The 23,723-nt window shown below is 37.2% G+C and overlaps 2 protein-coding genes across 4 annotated transcripts in view; one reads left to right on the top strand and one right to left on the bottom strand.

The window, feature by feature from the left end:
* Positions 1-18,427, bottom strand: part of DIS3 (DIS3 homolog, exosome endoribonuclease and 3'-5' exoribonuclease) — a 28,674-nt gene extending 10,247 nt beyond the window's left edge. The window contains exons 1-14 of one of the 2 annotated variants that reach the window (XM_082675770.1): positions 18,190-18,427; positions 17,428-17,585; positions 14,635-14,828; positions 14,147-14,220; positions 7,071-7,238; positions 6,154-6,318; positions 4,870-4,983; positions 4,601-4,738; positions 3,873-4,019; positions 3,380-3,496; positions 3,015-3,116; positions 2,000-2,064; positions 1,829-1,913; positions 235-362 (exon numbers count right to left, since the gene is read on the bottom strand). In XM_082675770.1, coding sequence (XP_082531896.1) covers positions 235-362; positions 1,829-1,913; positions 2,000-2,064; positions 3,015-3,116; positions 3,380-3,496; positions 3,873-4,019; positions 4,601-4,738; positions 4,870-4,983; positions 6,154-6,318; positions 7,071-7,238; positions 14,147-14,220; positions 14,635-14,828; positions 17,428-17,585; positions 18,190-18,417 — 1,883 coding nt within the window. In that variant the 5' untranslated portion in view covers positions 18,418-18,427. Of the gene's footprint in view, positions 1-234; positions 363-1,828; positions 1,914-1,999; positions 2,065-3,014; positions 3,117-3,379; positions 3,497-3,872; positions 4,020-4,600; positions 4,739-4,869; positions 4,984-6,153; positions 6,319-7,070; positions 7,239-14,146; positions 14,221-14,634; positions 14,829-17,427; positions 17,586-17,855; positions 17,897-18,189 lie in introns of those variants that run through there. The other variant, XM_082675769.1, reaches the window with a different exon arrangement.
* Positions 18,428-18,795: 368 nt separating this feature from the next.
* Positions 18,796-23,723, top strand: part of PIBF1 (progesterone immunomodulatory binding factor 1) — a 212,244-nt gene continuing 207,316 nt past the window's right edge. For both annotated transcript variants that reach the window (XM_082675882.1, XM_082675883.1), the window contains exons 1-2: positions 18,796-19,068; positions 20,098-20,397. In XM_082675882.1, coding sequence (XP_082532008.1) covers positions 20,146-20,397 — 252 coding nt within the window. In that variant the 5' untranslated portion in view covers positions 18,796-19,068; positions 20,098-20,145. The remainder of the gene's footprint in view (positions 19,069-20,097; positions 20,398-23,723) is intronic.

Genomic DNA, 23,723 nt, shown 5'->3' with positions numbered 1-23,723 from the left:
AGATCTTTGACACAACAGAACTCTTGAACAAACCAGAATCAAGTCCAGAATCAAGCTGCTAATATTTAAAAAGGTATCTAGAAGAAACGGAATGTTTCTACTTAAGAGCCTCTATTCAGCCTATTAAATAATTCATCACTGTCCATGATAAAACACTTTAAAGAGTTCACAAGTTAGCTTAATGCCAGGATAGGTGAATTAAGACAAATCTTAATAACTATTTTTGAAATGTACCCATTTTCAATTCTTCCTTTTTTCAAAATTTTAGCTAGTTTATTTAGTCCACGGAGACTAGTAGTAATACTATCATTCATGGTTGCTGAATCAATTCTCATCTGAGCTTCAGCATATGTAAGGGAAGCCTAAAAAAGAAACCATATGTTAATACAATGCTTATAAAAACTGGCTTACTATGTTCTCATATTTCCACTATATAAAATCCATGATTTCAGAAAACCTAAAATCAATAACAAAAGAAGAGATTCCTATCTATAATATTTATACTCCACACCTATGATTTCTGGTTCATTTACTCTTATCTGATGCATTACACAACATAAGCGAACTTATGTTAAAACAAAATAAAATGGTAGAATGGTTAGTAAATAGTTTAAACTATTTACTCATAGTTCAGTTAATGTATAAATACTTAGGTAATGTTAAAATAAAATAAAAGGAAGGTTAGATTCTCTGATAATGACTGTAAAGTGAAATCCTTTCCGGAGAACCAATACTGCCTTACTCACAGCAAATAATTAATAAAATTGTAATAGTCTAGACATTGTGTTTTATAGGAAATCTACTAAATACCCAAAATTAGGTATTTAACCTAAGAATCGGAAAAATCATAGTAGAAAACATTAATTTCCAATTACAATACAAATAGTACCTCTGTTCCTATTTCCCTCCTTATGTAAAACACCATTTTTTAGCTTTTTTTTTTTCTAAGCAGCTTTTTGAGTAAAAATCAGGAATAGTACAAGAGAGTTAGGTGATGCAGACCAGGTCAGATTCTTGGGAGAACCAACTTATCTATTAGGGGATAAGAGTTCCCCATCTAAAAATGTTTTCTGTTATATGCTTACTAATTTTTTTTTCATATAATTTTGTTACACTGACCAAGTCTAGGAGAATTATAAACTCATCCTATTTAAAAATACTAATCTAGGAAAATTTAAATCATTCCCACATTACTATCTGTCAGTTTAACATTGCTTTCTTTCCAATCAGTAGCTGATTAGAAAAGAATGATGTCAAAGGGAGAGAAAAAGCCGGCAAACTTGGAAAACAGATCATTGGAAGAAAAGTGGTTTGGCAAACATCAGAGGTAGATTCAGGGCAAAATGAGAACACAAGGGAATCTGGGGAAAAGTATTAAAAAAAGGAGAAGAATGAGAAACATAATCTGGCTCCATTCTGTGTGAACATCGAGCTCAGGCTAGTCCTACTGGAATTCAACCATGATTTATCACATTATTTCAGTGAGAAAGTGTGAGGAACAAGGAGACGGTGTACATGCCATCTTTTAAAATACTAACCAGTTATAAACTGGGACAACTTCAAACACTGGAGTTCCTGAGTTAGGGCTAAAAGAAACCTACTTGGTCTCCTCAAGTATATAGGCTTGGTAAGTTTCTGAATACAGGAATAAACTCATTTCTAAATAACAGCAAAAATTAAGCAAGTAACTGAAAACAACTAGAGTTTGCTGCAACACTGGGGAAAAACTTCTTATTATTATTAATAAGCCTAACTTTTTCAAAACAATCTAGAACATTGTTAAAAGCACCAAAGATGTTAAACATGAAGTAGTAACCATGAAACCAACCTTTGAATTAATGACACTTTTGGTAAACCTTGTTTTTAAGATTTCTGCATTGTGATTCATTTCCCAAATACATGAAAATGCCAACCTATGAGGAAAAATAGATGGTATCTGTTAATGGGAATCAGTTATAGAAGTAAATACTATGTTTTTATGAAGAAATGTGATAAGTACCTGTCAACGTTAGATCTTAGGGAACATAAGTTAGAGCTAAGCAACTCTGGAACCATGTCAATCCTCTGGAACAAATAAAATAGAGTTGTGGATTACCGAGCTGTCTCCACATGTTTTTTGAGGTTCTACTCTCAAATATCAATAGCATTGAACTTACAAGGGGGAAAAAAGGCCTTTGTGAAAAGAAGTGAGAAAATGTGAAATAAAAAGTCTATTTCTAGAAAAGTAGTTACACACAATTTTTACAAGAGGGAAGCAATGAAAGAAAACTGGATTTCATGTCAGTCGGTCTAAGTTTAAGTTCTCTACACTACCCACCTAGCTGTGCTCTGAAACTTTGAAATCTCTGGTCTGTACAATACGTTTGTACCAGATAACAGACACAGGCCCTAATAGCTCTACGACTGGACCTTCCTCCAATACTTCACACAAACTACATGGTGTTTTCAACATTCTAAAAAAAGAGAAACACTAAAATTTTATGGAAAAAAGCTACACAGAAGAACTTTGACAATGAATTTACCACAGACTAAGCTTAACTTTCCCTTCTACTTTCACAATTTTTCTCTGTAAGTTTATGGGAGCATACTTAATGAAGAATAAATGGTAAATTGTGACAGAACAGACTCGACTTAACTATATATAAGAAACAGAAAATATATTAATTACCCACCAATAATAAGTTAAATGCTACACAACAATTTATATCAACTAGGTCTACTTGTTATTTGGGTCACTCAATAACAAAACACATTGCAATATTTTCACTGATTTAAGGCCATCTTATTCTATGTATGTCTTTTAGCTAATTCATGTACTATTCCAGACTGTTCAAGAATCCAAAAGTGCCCATGATTTTGACAAACTGCACAATCAACAAAGTAGTATTTCATATTGCACTATATACTGAGGCTGTCCTCTTCTCAGGAAATACCTCAGATGGTTTTATTATTGAGAATAAAACAGGTGATGGAAATGATGTATCAAAATTCCACTCTAAATTTAATATATTTACCTTTTCACAAAGATACACAGTTGTTCCCCTTCTAGCTGATTCTTGATCCAATGCATTTCCTGGTCTAATAAAATAGCTAACATCAGCAATATGAACACCAACCTTAAAAAGATAAAAAGGATGTCAACATGCTTAATTGGGTAAATGTACTAATGGAGTTCTAATGAGAAGAAATACGGCCAAAAGGAAAAAGGACCTTAGTCACAGTTACCATTTCAATTTTTTACATGCCCATTAGTCTCTGCAGCTACAACTGACTCTACTTGACATAAATAACTCACAAACAAATTCTACAATAGGTCAAAAGAAAATTAACTCAAGACCAGAACTATATTTGGATAGAACGTCATTATAATTATGAATACCTCCAAATTTCCATTTTCAAGTTCTCTACAATGGAGAGCATCATCTATATCAGTACATCCTGGGGGGTCCACACTACAAACACACAGCTGTCTCAGGTCTTCTCTGTTTTTCATGTCCTAGAAGATGCCACATTATTAAGAAAGAAAAAACTATTTTGGTGGTACAGATGTAACACAAGCTCTTATGCAATCAACAATATCTATAAATTAAAAAAAACCAGCTTTATTTCTTAATTATAACTGCACATCATGATTTATAACTTGTGAACTCTTCATCTTAGGAAAATTTGACATAAGCTAATGTCTGTCCCCTAGAAAAGTCTGTCTTTCAGTAAAGCAAATGATTTCCATGATACCTAAGAGTTCTGTACCAAACTAAATGCAGGGGAGGAGGGAACTACGGTTTCTACATATTTTAAAAAAACACATACAGAAATCAAACAAAATTAGTAGCTCAGATACAGTGATTCACTAAGAATTCTTTTCAACATACCTTCTCAGTGATGCTCCAGGGCATCTTTGGTAGAAGGCTAAGAACAGCCTGTGAGAAAGGCTGATGGGGAACATCATGCTCAAGTAACAAAACTTCCGTTTCAGTCTCTTTGTCTCCGACTTCACCTAAATTTTTTACAAAGTGCCCCTAAAACCAAAAGATATTATTAGAAAGGTGTATTTTACAGCTTTTTGTTTGGCAATTTATATTTTACTATCACATTAAATCCCTGAACATTTACATATCACTTTAGTATTTCTAAATGTTCTCCACACTTCTTAAAAATGACAACTAGGTAAATTAAAGCTAAAAATGACAAAGACTTCTCAAGTGATTTATGGGGGAGACTTCCCAAGGGCCTGGTTCTCATATAAAAAGGTGTCTGTTTATTTTCTATTATTTTTCAAGTTTAAAATGTGCTTCAAATATCCTATCTTCCAAATTTGTTTATTTACAATCTACTTAGGTCTCAAATGTTGTTTTTGTAGTAGCTGTCACCAAAAGTTATTTGTTAGGAAGTCTGAGTAAAAGTCACCAAATGATTCACATTGGAATTTCCTAAAATTAATTTTCAGCTTGGACGTACACTTACCAGGTAACTGTGAAATACTTCTAGATCTCAGTACGTATTTTATACAAAAGCAGATTCTATTTTCAGTAAAAGAAGCAACTTTATTCCCAAAGTTTTAATTAAATATTCTAAAATAAAATGATTAATTCAAGCTTACATTTGGATATCTGGAATTTCTGGGCCAACCATCAATAGCAACAATAATTCTCTGCCCTTCTAATGTAGAGGCCTGTCTGGTTTCTATCCGAATTCTAGGGATTCTCTTATCAGCAGGAGTAAAGAGATGTCTTCTTGACTAGAGAAAATTAGGAAAAAAGATTTTACACATACAAAAAAGGCTGGGGATGGGGGCAAGGTCAGTGAGGGCTGTAAGTTCTATTCAATGTATTTCATTTTCTATTACATAGCAACATGCTCTTTACTCACCTCTTTAATATCAGACTTGGAAAGCATGCCACAATATGGTCTCCAGTTCCTTCTTATTATTCCAACAACTCTACCTGTAGCCTTTAACATTTTTTCACTTACAGCAGTCTTAAGCTGAGATGTAAAAATAAAAGTAAAAATCTTCAGTTATCTTTCCTGTAAGGATAATGAGACAATTTCCCTTCAAAATTAGAACACAGGTACTTTCTCAGGCAGTAAATTATGACATAAAACTAAGGAATTTTGATGCTTCAAAATTCTAGGCAAGAGCATGCCAAACAAAACTACAAAAACAGTCCCATAGTAAAGCACTACAAAAAAACAAAAGTAACTGAATAAATATGTCAGAACTGGACTCTGCAGTTTTAATATGAAGATTTACTGACTTGCATACATGTGCGTGCACACACACACACACACATGCACAGGTCTGGTAATTAAAAGACTAGGATTTTAGTACTAGTTTTCAATAATTAGCTGAGTGGCATTCATTAATTCATTAAAAAAGAGATGTATCTTTAAAGGTTCGTCCTTATCCAAAATATAAACCCAAACAAATAATAGTTTTTATTAGAAACAGCAGAAGAACCTTATGGTATTTCACCTCTAACACTCTCTTATGGCCTGGACTCTGCAAAGATAATGTTATAGTAAGACTCCAGAGTAGTGAATATAATTCATATAAAGAGAACTACTACTAATGTTGTGTGAATTCCAACTAATTGTATTATTGTTGTAATTCTAAAATGGGAAAATAAATAGGTCATATCAGGTAGACTTTAGGTCAAAAGAAACACCTGAAAGCACTCTCTTCATAATAAATATGGTAATAGAGAAGGAATTATTAAACAGACCTATTTGTAAGGGCCCAGAAGTACATCTCTTATGCTGAGGGAACTTTAACATTACATAAAGGCATTTCAGAAAATTTTAAATTTTTATTTACTTAAACCTCACTAATTCAGCCAGACCGTACACCTGAATGTCAGAATTCAAGTTTCATACTCAAGTCTTTTTGTATTTAAACCTTTGTTTTATTTGAGCAAAAGAAGACATTAATTTAAAAGCAGACTACTTAGAGGAAAAGAAATCAACTATGTGTATGACATATATTATTAAACTGACAGAACTATAATTTTATTCATTATACCTAGCGAATAAAATAAATATTAATAAAATAAATCTGAAAGCAATGAAACTTGTTTAATTTTTTCCAAAGACAATACATTAACAACTTATTCAAAGCTACACAGACAAAAAAATAAAACTTTCTTGGTTTCATACAATGCATTCTCTCTCCTCTTCTTTCTCCATATCATCTTCATTTTGACCTTCGTCAAGTAAAACCACAGAAGATGGTGCTACCCACTGATTCTTCGGAAGAAGCTCCACAGCCACAATATCTTCATGAATAGCTCGGTTTAAATTTTTAAGTCCTTGTAAGATTATCTGTGTGAAACAGCAAATGACACGTGCCCAGATATTTTCAAAGGCAATATAATAATGGGAAGGTTGCCTACAGAAGTTTAGATATATTCTGATGTCTCTATGTTTCTATTTCCCCTCCTTTATATATTTTCTTCCTTTATAGTGGGGCCCTTTACTCTGCCCTCTTAATTTCTCAATAGCAAATAGAAAAAACATGGTCAGAAAATATGGGTTGTGTTCATGGCTCTACCATAACTCTTACATTAGTACCACAATTTCTTAATCTCTCTAAATCTCAGGGTCCTGATTGGTAAAACAAAAAAGAGAGTACCTACTCTTACAGGCAGAGTTGAAAATATATGAAATGCAGCATTCAAAGCAATGAGATGAGTACCTGCCCAATAGTGAGCACCCCAAAACAACTGCTATTTGCTTTAAAGTGTGTGAAGCTCTCCAGAGCAATTATACATTATGTAAATAGTATTTCCCACAATAGATCATAATACAGAAAATAAAGGTACCATAGTGGGGTTTTTTATTGATTAGATTTTTATTCTCTTAAAAGTGGGTTAATAGTTCTTTTCCTCAATAAGCAGTTTTTTGAAAAAGTGATTAATTCTACTAGTATCTACGACCTTTCACATAACTTTCTTCAAGCTGATAAATTGGGAGGATAAAGCAAACTTAACTTCTTGTACAAAAATGTTAAACACTTGTGAAAAAAAAAGAACAGAAAACATTTTAGTGTAAAAGGAATTTATGTACACACTTGCCTCTTTATTGTCTTCAGTGTCACCATGAACCCATACTGTAGCTTCTAAGTAATTTTCCCTGCTAGCTCTAAATGTCCCTTGAAGGTATGCACCAGATTTTATGCCTTGTTGTAGCTTACTTAATGGAAGATGCTCTGAAAATATTATTTTTCCACTATCTATTTCATTCTGTGAAATAAACAAACCAAGAGATATAGTTAGTAGTGAGTCTTTTGTATGCTCCATATACAACTATTAACACCATCAGGTATTTTTTAAAACAACCATCACATTATGGTATATACCACTGTATGAATTTGAATGAACATAGCACAGTAAGAAAAAAAAGCTTTCTATTCTTAGAAATACACAAACATTTCCATTTCATTATATTTAGGTGTCAGCTACAGATGCAGAACACTAAGAAACTCTGTGTACCCCCCTACCCCTACCCAGGCCTCCTGGAATGAAGGTGTGTAGTTAGGTGATCAAGTGAGCGGGTAGGTATATAAAGGGTAATGGAAAGCCTCAACTGCATGAAAAGACTGTGGTTCCTGAAAGCACAAGAAAAGCTATTTTTATTTGGATTATTTTAAACAGCTAAGGATGTTAGATAGAGGTAGGCTGGCGTCTACTGTAGATCCACCACAACACCTTCCAGGATTCTCTAAGACCTCAACATCCACAATCCTGACTGCTTGGCTCCTTTAGTTTTCTTCATTTCCTAAATTCCCTACCTTCTGAGGAGATCACTTTACACCTTCTTTTTTCCTGCTTAACTCTCCAAGTTCCTTGTCTTCCTTCCTCACTCTCAGATGAAGGACCTCAATCTCCACACTGAGAATCAGAAGCAGTCACTCGAGACCTACTTCACCTCCCTACCACTGAATCTGCTCACCTATGTGAGCATCTCCTCTCCTCTATCCAACAACTTTGTCCTATAATTACTTTCTCTCTCTGGAATCAAATTTTCCCCCTCTCTACTATAACATCCTCACCATCATATAAACTAATATAACCTATTTTTAAAAAATATGGACCTATTAAATACTATGATCCATTAAATAAATTAATGATATGGTCTATTAAAATACATTAATTAACTGATTATTTCCTCATAGCCCCAATCTATCACCAAGTCCTAAAATCAACAAAATATTTGTATCAACAAAATATACCCAATATCTGATCTACTTCTCACCACCTTAACTGCTGCTACCGTGATCCAATTTTCTGTCTTGTCTCCCAGGGGTACTAAAATATCCTCCTAACTGGAGGACCTTGCTTCTAATCTATTCTCCTTAGAACAGCCAAAATGGATATTACTACTCTCTTGCTCAACAGCTGTCTAGCACTCATGGGCTAAAATCCAGTTTTTTTTCCATGACTCACTACACCCTAAATGATCTGGTCTCTACCTACATTTCTGACTTCATCCCTAACATTTTCTCCCTTGCTCACTCCATCCAGCCACACTTTTAGCTATTTCTTGATCTTGCCAACTTATTCTAACCTCAGAGACTTTGAACTTACTGTTCCTTCTGCATGAAATGCTCTTCCCCTAGTTAATGTTAATACATGGTTAACTCCCTTACATAAAGTAGCTAAAATGTCTGTTTCAAAGCAATTTGCTTTGTTAACATCCCTCCTAGCTCAGCTTAGACATTACTTCTATCAGGAAGCCTTGACATCCCAAATCGGGGTTAGATGCCCTTGCTAAGTTCAGTCAATTCTCCTATAATGTTTGTTTTGAAAACACAAATGTGTTCCAATGCAATTGATATATTAAAAAATACCAGGTGACAACACAGGAGCACCTCAATACATGAGGCAAATGGTAACAGCCATAAAAGAGGAAATCAACAGTAACACAACCATAGTAGGTGACTTTAACACCCCACTTTCACCAGTGGACAGATCTTCCAAAATGAAAATAAATAAGGAAACAAAAGCTTTAAATGATACATTAAACAAGATGGACTTAATTGATATTTATAGGACATTCCATCCAAAAACAACAAAATACACTTTCTTCTGAAATGTTCATGGATCATTCTCCAGGATAGACCATATCTTGGGTCACAACTCAAGCTTTGGTAAACGTAAGAAAATTGAAATCGTATCAAGTATCTTTTCCGACAACAACACTATGAGACTAGATATCAATTACAGGAAAAAAAATCTGTCAAAACTACAAACACATGGAGGCTAAACACTATGCTACTAAATAACCAAGAGATCACTGAAGAAATCAAAGAGGAAATCAAAAATACCTAGCAACAAATGACAATGAAAACACGACAACCCAAAACCTATGGGATGAGCAAAAGCAATTCTAAGACAGAAGTTTATAGCAATACAATCCTACCTCAAGAAACAAGAAAAATCACAAATAAAAAACCTAACCTTACACCTAAAGGAATTAGAGGAAAAGAACAAAAACAACCCAAAGTTAGCAGAAGGAAAGAAATCATAAAGATCAGATCAGAAATAAATGAAAAAGAAATGAAGGAAACAGTAGCAAAGATCAATAAAACTAAAAGCTGGTTCTTTGAGAAGATAAACAAAATTGATAAACCATTAGCCAGACTCATCAAGAAAAACAGGGAGAAGACTCAAATCAATAGAATTAGAAATGAAAAAGAAGAAGCAACAACTGACACTGCAGAAATACAAAGGATCATGAGAGATTACAACAAGTAACTATATGCCAATAAAGTACACAACCTGGAAGAAATGGACAAATTCTTAGAAAAGCACAACCTTCCAAGACTGACCAGGAAATAGAAAACACAAACAGACCAATCACAAGCACTGAAATTGAGACTGTGATTAAAAACCTTCCAACAAACAAAACCCAGGACCAGATGGCTTCACAGGCAAACTCTATCAAACATTTAGAGAAGAGCTAACACCTATCCTTCTCAAACTCTTCCAAAATATAGCAGAGGGAGGAACACTCCCAAACTCATTCTATGAAGCCACCATCACCCTGATACCAAAATCGGACAAAGATGTCACAAAGAAAGAAAACTACAGGCCAATATCACTGGTGAACATAGATGCAAAATCCTCAACAAAACACTAGCAAACAGAATCCAACAACATATTAAAAGGATCATACACCATGATCAAGTGGGGTTTACCCCAGGAATGCAAGGATTCACTGTTGGCAGATGACATGATACTATACATAGAGAATCCTAAAGATGCTACCAGAAAACTACTAGAGCTCATCAATGAATTTGGTAAAGTAGCAGGATACAAAATTAATGCACAGAAATCTCTTGCATTCCTATACACTAATGATGAAAAAACTGAAAGAGAATTTAAGGAAACACTCCCTTTTACCACTGCAACAAAAAGAATAAAATACCTAGGAATAAACCTACCTAAGGAGACAAAGACCTGTATGCAGAAAACTATAACACACTGATGAAAGAAATTAAAGATGATACAAATAGATGGAGAGATACACCATGTTCTTGCATTGGAAGAGTCAACATTGTGAAAGTGACTATACTACCCAAAGCAATCTACAGATTCAATGCAATCCCTATAAAACTACCAATGGCATTTTTCACAGAACTAGAACAAAAAATTTCACAATTTGTATAGAAACACAAAAGACCACCAAAAGCCAAAGCAATCTTGAGAATGAAAAACGGAGCTGGAGGAATCAGGCTCCCTGACTTCAGACTATACTACAAAGCTACAGTAATCAAGATAGTATGGTACTAGAACAAAACCAGAAATATAGATCAGTGGAACTGGATAGAAAGCCCAGAGATAAACCCATGCACATGTGGTCACCTTATTTTTTTTATTTTTATTTTTTTTGTGGTACACGGGCCTCTCCCGTTGCGGAGCAGAGGCTCCGGACACGCAGGCTCAGCGGCCATGGCTCACGGGCCTAGCCGCTCCGGGGCATGTGGGATCTTCCTGGACTGGGGCACGAACCCGTGTCCCCTGCATCGGCAGGCGGACTCTCAACCACTGCGCCACCAGGGAAGCCCATGGTCACCTTATTTTTGATTTAGGAGGCAAGAATATACTATGGAGAAAAGACAGCCTCTACAATAAGTGATGTTGGAAAAACTGGACAGCTACATGTAAAAGAATGAAATTAGAACACTCCCTAACACCATACACAAAAATAAGCTCAAAATGGATTAAAGACCTAAATGTAAGGCCAGACACTATCAAAGTCTTAGAAGAAAACATAAGCAGAACACTCTATGACATAAATCACAGCAAGATCCTTTTTGACTCACCTCCTAGAGAAATGGAAATAAAAAGAAAAATAAACAAATGGGACCTAATTAAATTTAAAAGCTTTTGCACAGCAAAGGAAACCATAAACAAGACGAAAAGACAACCCTCAGAATGAGAGAAAATATTTGCAAATGAAGCAAGTGACAAAGGATTAACCTCCAAAATTTACAAGCAGCTCAAGCAGCTCAATATCAAAAAAACAAACTATGCAATCCAAACATGGGCAGAAGACCTAAAAAGACATTTCTCCAAAGAAGATGTACAGATTGCCAATGAACACATGAAAGAATGCTCAACACCAGTAATTATTAGAGAAATGCAAATCAAGACTACAATGAGGTATCACCTCACACCGGTCAGAATGGCCATCATCAAAAAATCTACAAACAATAAATGCTGGAGAGGGTGTGGAGAAAAGGGAACTCTCTTGCACTGTTGGTGGGAATGTAAATTGATACAGCCACTATGGAGAACAGTATGGAGGTTCCTCAAAAAACTAAACATAAAACTACCATATGACCCAGCAATCCCACTACTGGGCATGTACCCTGAGAAAACCATAATTCAAAAAGAGTCATGTACCACAATGTTCACTGTAGCTCTATTTACAATAGCCAGGACATGGAAGCAACCTAAGTGTTCATCGACAGATGAATGGATAAAGAAGATGTGGCACATATATACAATGGAATATTACTCAGCCATAAAAGGAAACGAAATTGAGTTATTTGTAGTGAGGTGGTTGTACCTAGAGTCTGTCATACAGAGTGAAGTAAGTCAGAAAGAAAAACCAACACCGTATGCTAACACATATATATGCAATCTAAAAAAGAAAAAATAGTTATCAAGAACCTAGGGGCAGGACAGGAATAAAGATGCAGATGTAGAGAATGGACTTGAGGACACAGGGAGGGGGAAGGGTAAACTGGGATGAAGTGAGAGAGTAGCAGTGACATATATACACTACCAAATGTAAAACAGATAGTGGGAAGTAGCTGCAGAGCACAGAGAGATCAGCTCAGTGCTCTGTGACCACCTAGAGGGGTGGGGTAGGGAGGGTGGGAGGGAGACGCAAGAGGGAGGAGATATGGGGATATATGTATATGTATGGCTGATTCACTTTGTTATAAAGCAGAAACTAACACACCATTGTAAAGCAATTATACTTCAATAAAGATGTTAAAAAAAAAAATACCAGGTGATTGCAGAAAACTGCACCTAGCTGAACCAAGCTGAATCCACACGCGCACACACAAACACACTCTCAAACATCTATCAGTTACTTCAGATCACTGTGTTTTACGAGCCACAGCACTTCATCTGGTGTAACAACTTTCAAATTTAGATAACTCTCTTTTCACCGCTTCATGAAGTTTCTGAGTGTTTCCCTAACCACATTTTCCCTAAGCTCTGTGGGTTTCATTATATAATTTTGCATGGCACAGTGACTTTGAGGAACACACATGTGTTACAATAGAGTCAACTGTAATTTCACCATATCCTACACTAACCCTACCACAGTGCATAATCAAATACTGTGAATCACCAATGTTGGATTACTCCTTGTTTCTTCTTCTAGACCAAAACAACTATGTGATAAAGGGAGTGTTCTTTTTGTGATCTCCAGTATGGTAGTCACTAGGCACAAGTAGCTCCTGGTTGCTTGAAAGTTGACTAGTACAACTGAGAAACTGAAGTTTTAACCTGAATTAAATTTAAACAGCCGCATGCAACTAGTGGCTACTCATTAGACAGGATAATCGTAAATCTGTATTCTAAAAATCAAGCCCAGCTTTTATTTTCTCACTTCCATTTAGTTTTGTAAAGTAGCTAGTTGAAGACAAGCAGGGATGGAGAAAATGCTGTAAAGACTGGATGTACGTATAATGTTATATTACATAAAACCTATTTTTATATCAATAGTATCTACCATTTACATTTACCATAGCTGTTTGCCAGGCACTGAGATAAGAATTTTATGAACACAACTGTTATCACCTCATTCAACCCTAATAACAACACTATGAAGTCATTATTGCTAAGCACACTTTACATACAAGGAAATATTGGCTCACAAAGTTTAATGGTTCCCTCTCAAGTCCACTATGGCAGTGATCCCTTTTCTCATCCCTCTGCCTCTAATCTTGCCCTTGATACAATGCATCATCTTACAAATCGAAATTGGAGTAGTCTCCCAAATAAGTAACAATTCTGGTCCTTCTCCTCCGTTCCTCCTAGACACACTCTCATCCACCTTTAATGTCTTTTAGCCTGACAATATAAGGTAGGGAGCCCAGAATCCTATCTGCTAACTTCTCTTCATAGAAGCCTTTTAGGGAGACCTTTACAAGACAGTTTAAAAATTACTAACAGAATAAATTGTTAAGTCCACACTATGTGGCCCCTTGCCTTCCTGTTCTACCTCTTATGACTCCCTCCCTCCTCCTATGGAATTGATGCTACAACTGTATGCTCTCTCTGCAGTGCCCACCACTTCTTTGTCAAATACCTACTCATCACAAGCCAGCCATGAATTCCTTCATTTATTAATCAAACAGATAGTGCCACCTTGTGCCAGGCCCTACTCGGGTTGCTGAGGATATATCAGTAAAGAGCGCTATTTGAGAAAGTCAAGTCTTTAGGACATTTTGATAAGAAGTCTATTAGAGCCACTCTTGTTTATAACCCAACTCCTATTCCAATTCCAGCTTACCCACTGATATTCCAATTTTTAAATTTGGTAACTATGAGCCTAACATCCGGAAGTGGATACATTAATAATTTCACTTTTCAAAAACAAAATAAAACAAACTCAAACATACCCCTTCTTCAGACAAACAAGCAAGACGATCTATGAGTTCGGGGTTAGCAGTTAGGCTTTTTACATATTCTTCACCTGAAAAATAAGTTTTTTGTTCTTGATAAATTCAAATGTGGTTTTTTTTCCTCCTTAGATATGTTTTTTCCCCTTCTTTTGTTTGTGACAGTACATATGTCAATTTTTTTTGGTGGGGGGGGAAGCCCTCTGTTGAGGTGGTCACGCCCAAAGGCAGTGGGTCAAGTATATCTATAAGCTTTCATTGCTAAGCCAATTCCAAGTCTTGATAGGGAAATTAATAGCCACTGGTGGTACAACTCACTTAGCTTAGAAATGCTGAGAAATAAAAAAAAACACAAAAATATCACATTAAGTTATATAGGACTATGAAAATACCAAATGGTCAAATGAACATCTGATTATGGGCCTGATGATAGTTTTTACATGCATTTGCAAACATGAACTAACAGTCCAGTCTCCATGGAGACTTACAAGTGAAAGCTGGTATCCCTTCTTCTATGGCTTTCTCTTTGTTTTTCCTGTCATTGGTTATGAAGATAACTCGCAGCTGATTCTCTGCCGACATTTTCTTCAAATGTTCATTGTACCACTTTGCTGCTACTCGAATGGCTCTATCATTCCTGTCATTAGAAGTTTCTCCCTGTAATTGTTCTACATAAGTTTCTCTAAGTGTAATAGAAAGGGAAAAAAAAGAAACAAATGGAAAACAACAGAATCAAGCACATGTAAAAAGTCTTAGGACATAAATGCTTAATAATTACTAAACTTAACGTCAATGGTACATCTTTTTCTCTTGAATGTATTCACATTTATAACTCAGAGTGGAAACAAATAAGATCCCTCTAGTCACGTTTTTAAGACAACAACTTACTTGGAAAAGAAGAAAATCACATTAATGGAGCAATAAAAAAGACTAAAATAAATTTTTTTCACCAAAAGAAAAATTCAAGATCAGAATTTCTACTTGAGGTTGGGACATTAAAAAAGTAATAGTCTGTTGGAAAAAAACTATACTAAAACTTTGCAGGTCTGATAATGAGATTTCATTCAAACTGTAGATTAACAGGAATTCCTAAAAGCTATTGATTGTATGATTAGATGATTTGTGATGATATGATTAATGTATAGTTATTAAATACATAATGCACATAAATTATCCATGGTAAACCCTGAATAAATGACAAACACCATCTAGGGACTGAAAGACCAGATACAGATATGATTGTATATTCCTTCTAAGTCTATCCACTCTGAGCTATCAAATGTCAGCATACTTATTTCTTTAAATCTGATCTTTGAAGCTAAATTTAAGTACAATAACAAAATTCAGCACAACAACTTCTACCTACTTCTTAAAAATTATAGGCTCAATTTTAGAATTCTGTACTTATTTATATGGTTTTCAGAATTATTTTATTATTCACCATTAAATAAACCTGATAATGCTTTTAAGCTTATCAAAGACACTCATAAATTTTTGAATTGGTTTTAGCATGACTGAGCAACAACCTGACATGAGATTTGCTCGAGTGTCTTAATTCTTCCTGTCAACCCCAGTATTGCTAAGCTCTATTCACTGCACTTAAGCTAACAAAATTGCTAACCTTGGATTAAAAATCCAACGATCATGCTCCACAGACACTAGGTCTTTAAGCACTGAAAAACAGTGAAGTTTCTGTTTCTGGATTTCGAGAGGAGACAGAAATAAGAAGTCTACAGGTGCTTTACTGATGTTCTTTACAACAACAGTATTTAAGTGTGGGATATAAGAATAAAGAAGAGAGGGCTTCCCTGGTAGCACAGTGGTTGAGAGTTCGCCTGCCGATGCAGGGGACACAGGTTCGTGCCCCGGTCTGGGAAGATGCCACATGCCGCGGAACGGCTGGGCCCGTGAGCCATGGCCGCTGAGCCTGCGTGTCCGGAGCCTGTGCTCCGCAACAGGAGCGGCCACAACAGTGAGAGGCCCGCGTACCACAAAAAAAAAAAAAAGAATAAATAAGAGAAATTTGAGAAATTAAATATTTTTAATTTGCATATTCCAGTGGGATTTCATTATTACATCTACTGTCTAATCTAGCAGTTCTCAACCAGGGAGTGATTTTCCCCGCCAGGGGACATTTCACAATGTCTGGAGACATTCTAGGTTGTTACAGCTCGGTGGATCGGTGGGGAAGGGGAGGTCTGTTACTGGCATCTAGTGCATATAGGCCAGGGATGCGGCTAAACATCCTACAAATCCTAAGACAGCCTTCCCATAACAAAGAATTATCCAGTCCAATATGTCAATAGTGCCAACATTGAGAAACTCTGATCTAATAAAAGTAAATTAGGGACGTCCCTGGTGGCGCAGTGGTTAAGAATCCGCTTGCCAAGGCAGGGGACACGGGTTCGAGCCCTGGTCCAGGAAGATCCCACATGCCGCAGAGCAACTAAGCCTGTGTGCCACAACTCCTGAGCCTGCACTCTGGAGCCCACGTGCCACAACTACTGAAGCCCTTGTGCCTAGAGCCTGTGCTCCTCAACAAGAGAAGCCACTGCAATGAGAAGCCCGCGCACCACAAGGAAGAGTAGCCCCTGCTCACCGCAACTAGAGAAAGCCCGTGCGCAGCAATGAAGACCCAATGCAGCAAAAAATAAATAAATAAAATAAATTTATAAGGAAAAAAAAGTAAGCTAGGACTCATCATAAATTATTTCTGTAACATAAGGAACAGGCAATATCATATTTTCTAAGATCACACATTAAGTTCAAACAAAGGTCTTCAATCTGAAACATAAAGAATTCTATTTCTTAATCTTATTGTCGTCAATATGATCTGTTATAAGGTATTAGTTTAACTGTTAAGAGCCCATTAAGAATATATCTGCTTTATATTTTTAAAGCTTTCCTTCACAAACTCCTATATTTTATTAACCTTTGTTGGTTATTCGCTTAATATGGTATACCAGGAACCTAGGCAAATCTCGTCTTCCAAAATCCTATTGCTCGACTCATGCTAAAACCAATTCAAAATGAAAACATTTTGGAAATTAAAGTACCTACCATAGCCGAGGAGCCAGGAGACTTTGGTTCTGGGTTTGACCCAATCAATGCCTATGTGACCTTAGCAAGGTTTGTAAACTCTGTAAGAACCAAATATTACTCTCAGAAGTATGAAACCTATGGTGTATCTTCTGACGATGTCACAGATTACCGCCAGGAACTCTCCCCCCAGTTTAGCTAATTCTATAGTTTTCTGATAATTGACATAATTTCCCCCCTACCTATGGTGCTCGTTAGTAAATGTATAGAAATGCTTCTCCTGGTTATTAGTCACATCTCGGATTCGTTTATATACCGGAGCACTCCGATTTCTCACTTCTTGGAGAACTGTTTGTAGCACAATGACATTCCTGATGGCAGGGTCCTCAAGGACATCAATCTTTTAAATAAATAAACAAATAAATAAATAAACGAAGAGTTAATTTTTCCTCTGTTCATTCATAAATTGCTTCTGTTGAACGTGAAACTCTGCCGGTTAAAAAAAAAATACTAACCGTACATTAAATAAGGAGCTATTTTGCAACAGAAAACCCTTCAGGTCCATTAAAAAAGTACACATGTAAATAGGCTAATTACAAAACTTTGTAGAATTAACTTCATTAATAAAGTAATACGTTGGCCCACATAGCTTTCGTTCGTAGGCACTTACAAGCTGCCTGGGGGTCGCAGGCTGGAGGCCACAGAAGCCCAGGTCCCCGACCTCCAGACATTAAAATCTAAGGCAGAAGAGACACCAGGAGTTAGAAAATTGACGTATTTAAAATTCCTATAACTCCAAGAACTCAAAAAAAAAAACCAAAACAAAACAGTACATGGAAAAGAACCTCGGCCTGGGGGGGCAGGAGGCATAGGTCCTGACGGGGTTTGCCTCTCCCTAAGTACGTGATGTTGCCCAAGACGCTCCTCCTTGGGCATCAGTCTCCCTATCTCCCTTTCTCCCGGTGGCGCCACTGTGCCCGCGGTTCGCCCGCCTACCGGCGCACCTGGTGGAGCAGCACGTTGGTGTCAGGCAGCAAGTAGTGCGGCTGCGGGCAGAGGCTGCTAACCCGATCCAGGGGCTGCGGCTCGAGGACCGGCCCCTCGTGCGCACTTCCGCACGCCGCGCATCCAGACGCACCGCAGCCTATGTCGTCTCGCAAGTAGTGCTCGCGCACGATCTTCATCACGCCGCCCGCCCGCGTCTTTTTTAAGAAAGTCCTGGACTTGAGCATCTTGCCTCGCGGCTTGGAATCCCGACCTCAACAGTTCTCTTCCGGCGGAAAATGTCAAGCTTGGAACCCTGTCGCACAACTACACTTTACCCAGAGGTTTGCTCCTTCCCCCTCCAGGATATTAGTAAACCCCTCTCGCGGGGAAACCTCGAGACAGCCGTTGGTTGGCTCTCTGAGGGCTGCGAGGATTGGGCGAAAGCGGGTAGATGGGAGGAGCCCGGAGCCATTTCCGCCCGTGAATTGAGCGGGGCCGCCTCCGGACTCCATCTCCCAGCATGCTTTGCTTCCCGCGCCTGGGTGGACGCGGGAGGGCTGAGTTCCGGTAGCGTGGGCATCTGCCTGCTGCAGCTTCCTCCCTGTGCGGAAATGGTTGTTTTGGTTACGGGTGCTAACGGTCACCGACCTGTGATTTCTCGTTAAGAGACTGCAACCCGAGCTGCTGTCTGGAGACACCTTCAGCTCACCTGAAGTAGCAGCGGTGGCGGCTTCTCTAGCCTGCGACGTGGAGTAATTGAAGCGTTCCAGGTAGCTCACGGCTCGCCCCTTCCTTTTGTGCCTGGGACAAGGAATCTTCTGATGCTGCCAAGTTCGGGTTTTATTCTTCACGCCGCACGTGTGGGCAGTGCCAGTCCCGGACCCTTTGTATCCCAGGTGATGTTGCCTGTCTTTGATTTCGCCTTTCCTTATCCCTTTCCCTTTAAAAACGAGGGAAGCCGATCCAGTCAGAGTTCTTAGGTTTCCCTTCCACACACCTTTTTTCTAATCGTTCAGTTTAGAAAAACTGATATCTACAATACCATAAGTAATTTATTATATCGTGTAGTATTAAAACAAGGGAGTTGCTGAAATTTTTGTGAAAGGGTAAGGAGTTCGAGGAATTTGTCTTTTACTCTCTTGTTTTCATTTTGCTATCTGCAAGCCTATAAAAAAGTTTTATCTCACTATTTCCCTTTTAAAAAAAACTTAACTGATGCCTCATTGCCTGTAGAATAAATTTCGAACATACTGAAACATTCAAGGTCCTCCACAGTCTTGATTATGTATAAGGGACAACCCTTCTGTGTGTTTGTGTTTGGAGTCACTACTCAGATTCACATGGGCTGGGACCAGGCTGACTACTACTATGTCCCTCTGTTGTTTTACACTTTCATCACTTCTATACCAACCTTAAAATGTGAATGATTTTCCCTTTTTATTACTCCTTTCCAAATCCTTCAAGATTCTAAGTCCTACCTCTGTATAACCTTCCCCTGACCAACTCAGAAGAAACTTCTCTATCTTCATGTGCTGCTTTTATTAGTAGTATTCCTGGGTACTAGCGATTTAGGGCTTTATTGTTTATCTCATACATTTCTTTGTTTACTCCAAGTAAGAGTCCTGCCCCCAGGAACTGGGTTTTCTATTCATAAAAAGTATGGGTTCAAAAAAAAAAAAAGCATTGTAAAGCAACTATACACCAAGAAAAATTAATTTTAAAAAAAGTATGTTTTAGAATAAGACTTAATGAGTTTGATTTAATATGTTTGATTTGAGCAGTAACTTAACCAATCTGCCCTAGATTTGGGGTCCTCCAGTTTGCCTAATATTTACTTAGGGAACCCTTAGTATCTCTTTGATATACTTTATGCTTTCCATAGAGAATGTTTGAGTACGTTTAAATCAATATTTTTTAATCTACAGAAAATTGAAATAGAATTGGAGAAGAAAAGTGTCCCATAATAATTAAAAATGTCTCAAAAAGTTGCCAAGCCATCAAAAACACTGAACATCTCTAGCTCTCTGGAATCTGAAGATATTAGTCTAGAAACAACAGTTCCTACAGATGATATTTCCTCATCAGAAGAGAGAGACGGTAAAGTCAAAATCACCAAGCAGCTAATTGAACGGAAAGAACTGCTTCATAATATTCAGTTACTGAAAATAGAGCTATCACAGAAAAATATGATGATCGACAATTTGAAGGTTGATTATCTTACAAAGGTAAGATCATGTGTAAATTTGCTATCTGTGTGCTTTATTGTCTTGAAACTGCAGATATATAAGAATTAAGTTTATGTAATCTGAACTTAAAATGATAAATTTAAAATATCAAGAAAAGAATTATATTTTCTTGCATAGTTTAAAAAAGCTGTTTTTAAAAAGAGAAGGGGGGCTTCCCCGGTGGCCCAGTGGTTAAGAATCCACCTGCCAATGCAGGGGACATGGGTTCAAGACCTGGTCCGGGAAGATCCCACATGTCGCAGAGCAGCTAAGCCTGTGCGCCACAACTACTGAGCCTGTGCTCTAGAGCCCGTGAGCCACAACTACTGAAGCCCACGTGCCACAACTACTGAAGCCCGTGTACCTAGAGCCCGCACTCCACAACGAGAAGCCACCGCAACAAGAAGCCCGCGCACCGCAACTAGAGAAAAACCACCCACAGCAGTGAAGACCCAAAGCAAAAATAAAATAAATAAATAAATTTATTAAATACGTAAGTAAAATAAAAGGAGAAGGGAAGTGAATAATAGTTCTGTGTACCAAATAAAAAGTCTTGAAAGAAGGGGTGACTTAAAGGTGGGCAGGGATGAATTCCTTCTGTAGGCTCAGTTGTTTTTTTTTTTCTTTTTTGGCGATACGCGGGCCTCTCACTGTTGTGGCCTCTCCCATTGCGGAGCACAGACTCCGGACGCACAGGCTCAGCGGCCATGGCTCACGGGCCCAGCCCCTCCACGGCATGTGGGATCTTCCCAAACCGGGGCACGAACCCGTGTCCCCTGCATCGGCAGGCGGACTCTCAACCACTGCGCCACCAGGGAAGCCCCTAGGCTCAGTTTTTTTAATGTATTATGTGTGAGGTATATTTTCTCCAGTGTTTTTTTCTGGCCAAGTTTTTTCTGCTTCATTGAGAATTAGCCCTGATGTGACTAGTTGGATAGGGAGAATCAAGATCATTATTACATTACTGAATCTGTTTAGTCCTCTAGCATGGAGATTTGGTTTCTTTATATCTTGCTCTTTGATAGTTACTGTGTCATAGTACCAAGTGTAACAAATTCACTTACCCTATTCTTTAACAAGTGGTATCTGCCAAGTAACAAGGGATGCCCTAGTCCTTGTTTTTCTGCCTTGTGTGTTTATTTACAGTTACGGAGCGTTTTATGTAAGGCCTGGTAAAGTTGTCGCTAGTTATAAAAAATTTACAGTGATTTCAGAAAGACAGGATAAACATTGTAACTCTTACTACTTCTGTCTTCTGAGAAAGTCTTTTCTTTCCAGTAGTAAACCCTCCATCTTTGCTCTTGATCCCACCTCTTCCTATCTCCTCCCCTCCCCATTTTGTTTCAGTTATATTTACCTTCTCTCTTGTTAAGTCAGTCTTGGTTAGTTCTTGCCTATGTATAAGTATCATGCTGCTAGAAAAATTTCTTGACCATGCCTCTCTAGGAAAATGAAATGTCCTAAATCCCAAGGTCTTGATGATGTAAAGAAATCATTTAGGTACATTTAAATATATATATTAGTAGCTAACATTTATTGAGTGCTTATTCTGTTCCAGACCCTGTTCTGTGAGCTTTTTCATGTATTATCTCATTTAAGCCATACAGCTCTTTGAGGTGTAGGAGCTTTTAGGGGGATCTTCTCTGACCTCTCATATTAAATGAATCAATAGCATAAGTTAGACTGATATTTAGTAAGCACACAATAAGTATTAGTCATTGTTGCTGTTATTAACTAAAGTAATATTCTCATTTTTTTCACTCTGCTTATTTTCTGTGCCTTACATCTATGCTCATAGGACTACCTGCCTTGTTTGTTGGGTATTTGTCTCTCTTAATAAAGTGTAAGGATCCTGAGGACAGGGACTTCTTTGTAGTCCCTGTTGTATCTCTAGCACTTAGAACTGTCCCTGGCACCTAGTAAGTGCTCAGCTGTTTCTTAACTGAGTGACTTAACCTCATTTTGCTGTTGAAAAAAACAGAACCATAACTGGTTAATAGCTTACCAAGGCCATTCAGATGGAAGTGATGGAGCCAGGTGGGATTAACACCAAGAAGTCTAATGCCTATGCTCCATCCAAGTAAACCTCCTAAGACTTCCTTTTAGGTTCTTTATGAAGTCACCTACCTAGACTAGGTCACTTGGTATTTTATCAGTGTATCCTGTGGTTTCCCATTCTTTTCCCTTAGTCATATTGTTTTTACTCTTCAAATGGACTGCCACAGTGTTACTGGCTCATGTATCTCTATCCTTAAGACCTCCTTCAATGGAAGTCATTGAAGAAGCTTGAGGTAGTATCCCACTTGTTAATCTACCCACTCAGTCAACAAATATTCTATTAAGTGCCAACTGTATACCACATTGAAAATTACATTTTGTTTGGCCACTTTTTAAATTATTTGTTGTCAGCTTGCATTGTGCTTGGTTATAAATAGCTTCTCTCCTTTTTAAAGTGTAACGTTTACATTATTGGCATGGTGGTTTATTCATGAGAGGCTTTCTGGTATAACAGATCAGAGCTGCAGTTCCAGACACACACAGTTTGAGTTTGAATCCCAGCCCTTATAGTTACCTTGAGCAAATTCCTTAAGTTTTTATTCCCTGATTTCCTGTAAAATAAGAATAATCATAGTTTTTACTTCATGGAGTTGTTGGAGGATTAAATTAATCAAGGCACATAAGCTCTTAGATGCCTGGTATATAATAAATAATAGTAGTTATATTTATTCAGCACTGTATATTATTATTATTGTATCCCATGGTGCTTAGTATAGTTTTTTACTTTTGTGGTTTTCTGGTTGGGCTGAAAATGTAGAAGATTAAGTTAGTCATATTCCTGAGCTTATGACACACAGTCATCATTGATCCTTGCAAGATCACTTCTTATTTTGTACATTTATTCTTTTTATTCACATAATTCATTTCTCTTCCTCCCTTTCTCTATGTTTGTTTTTTCCTTTTAACATTTATTCTTTAAAAAAAATTATTGAGGTACAGTCAATTTACAGTATTATATAAGTTTCAAGTGTACAACATAGTGATTCACAATTTTTAAAGGTTATACTCAACTTATGGTTGTTATAAACATTTATCTTGAACACGAGTATTTTTCTTATTTTTTACCTTTACATAAATCTGAATTGCATGTTTTGTTTTAGATTTTATTTCTTTTATAGTTTTTCTTTCAACTCAGTGCGGTTTTTAAGATCTTTCATGTTACCACGTGCAAGTCTAGTGCTTTGCTTCCAGCAGCTACACAGTTCAGGTGTGTGTCTACCCATCCGTCCACCCATTCCCGCAGCGATAGGCACCAAGGGTGCCTCTAG

Source organism: Grampus griseus (genome assembly GCF_964374135.1).
Source record: "Grampus griseus genome assembly, chromosome: 18".
Classification (NCBI taxonomy): domain Eukaryota; kingdom Metazoa; phylum Chordata; class Mammalia; order Artiodactyla; family Delphinidae; genus Grampus; species Grampus griseus.
This window is presented reverse-complemented; position numbering and strand designations above follow the sequence as displayed.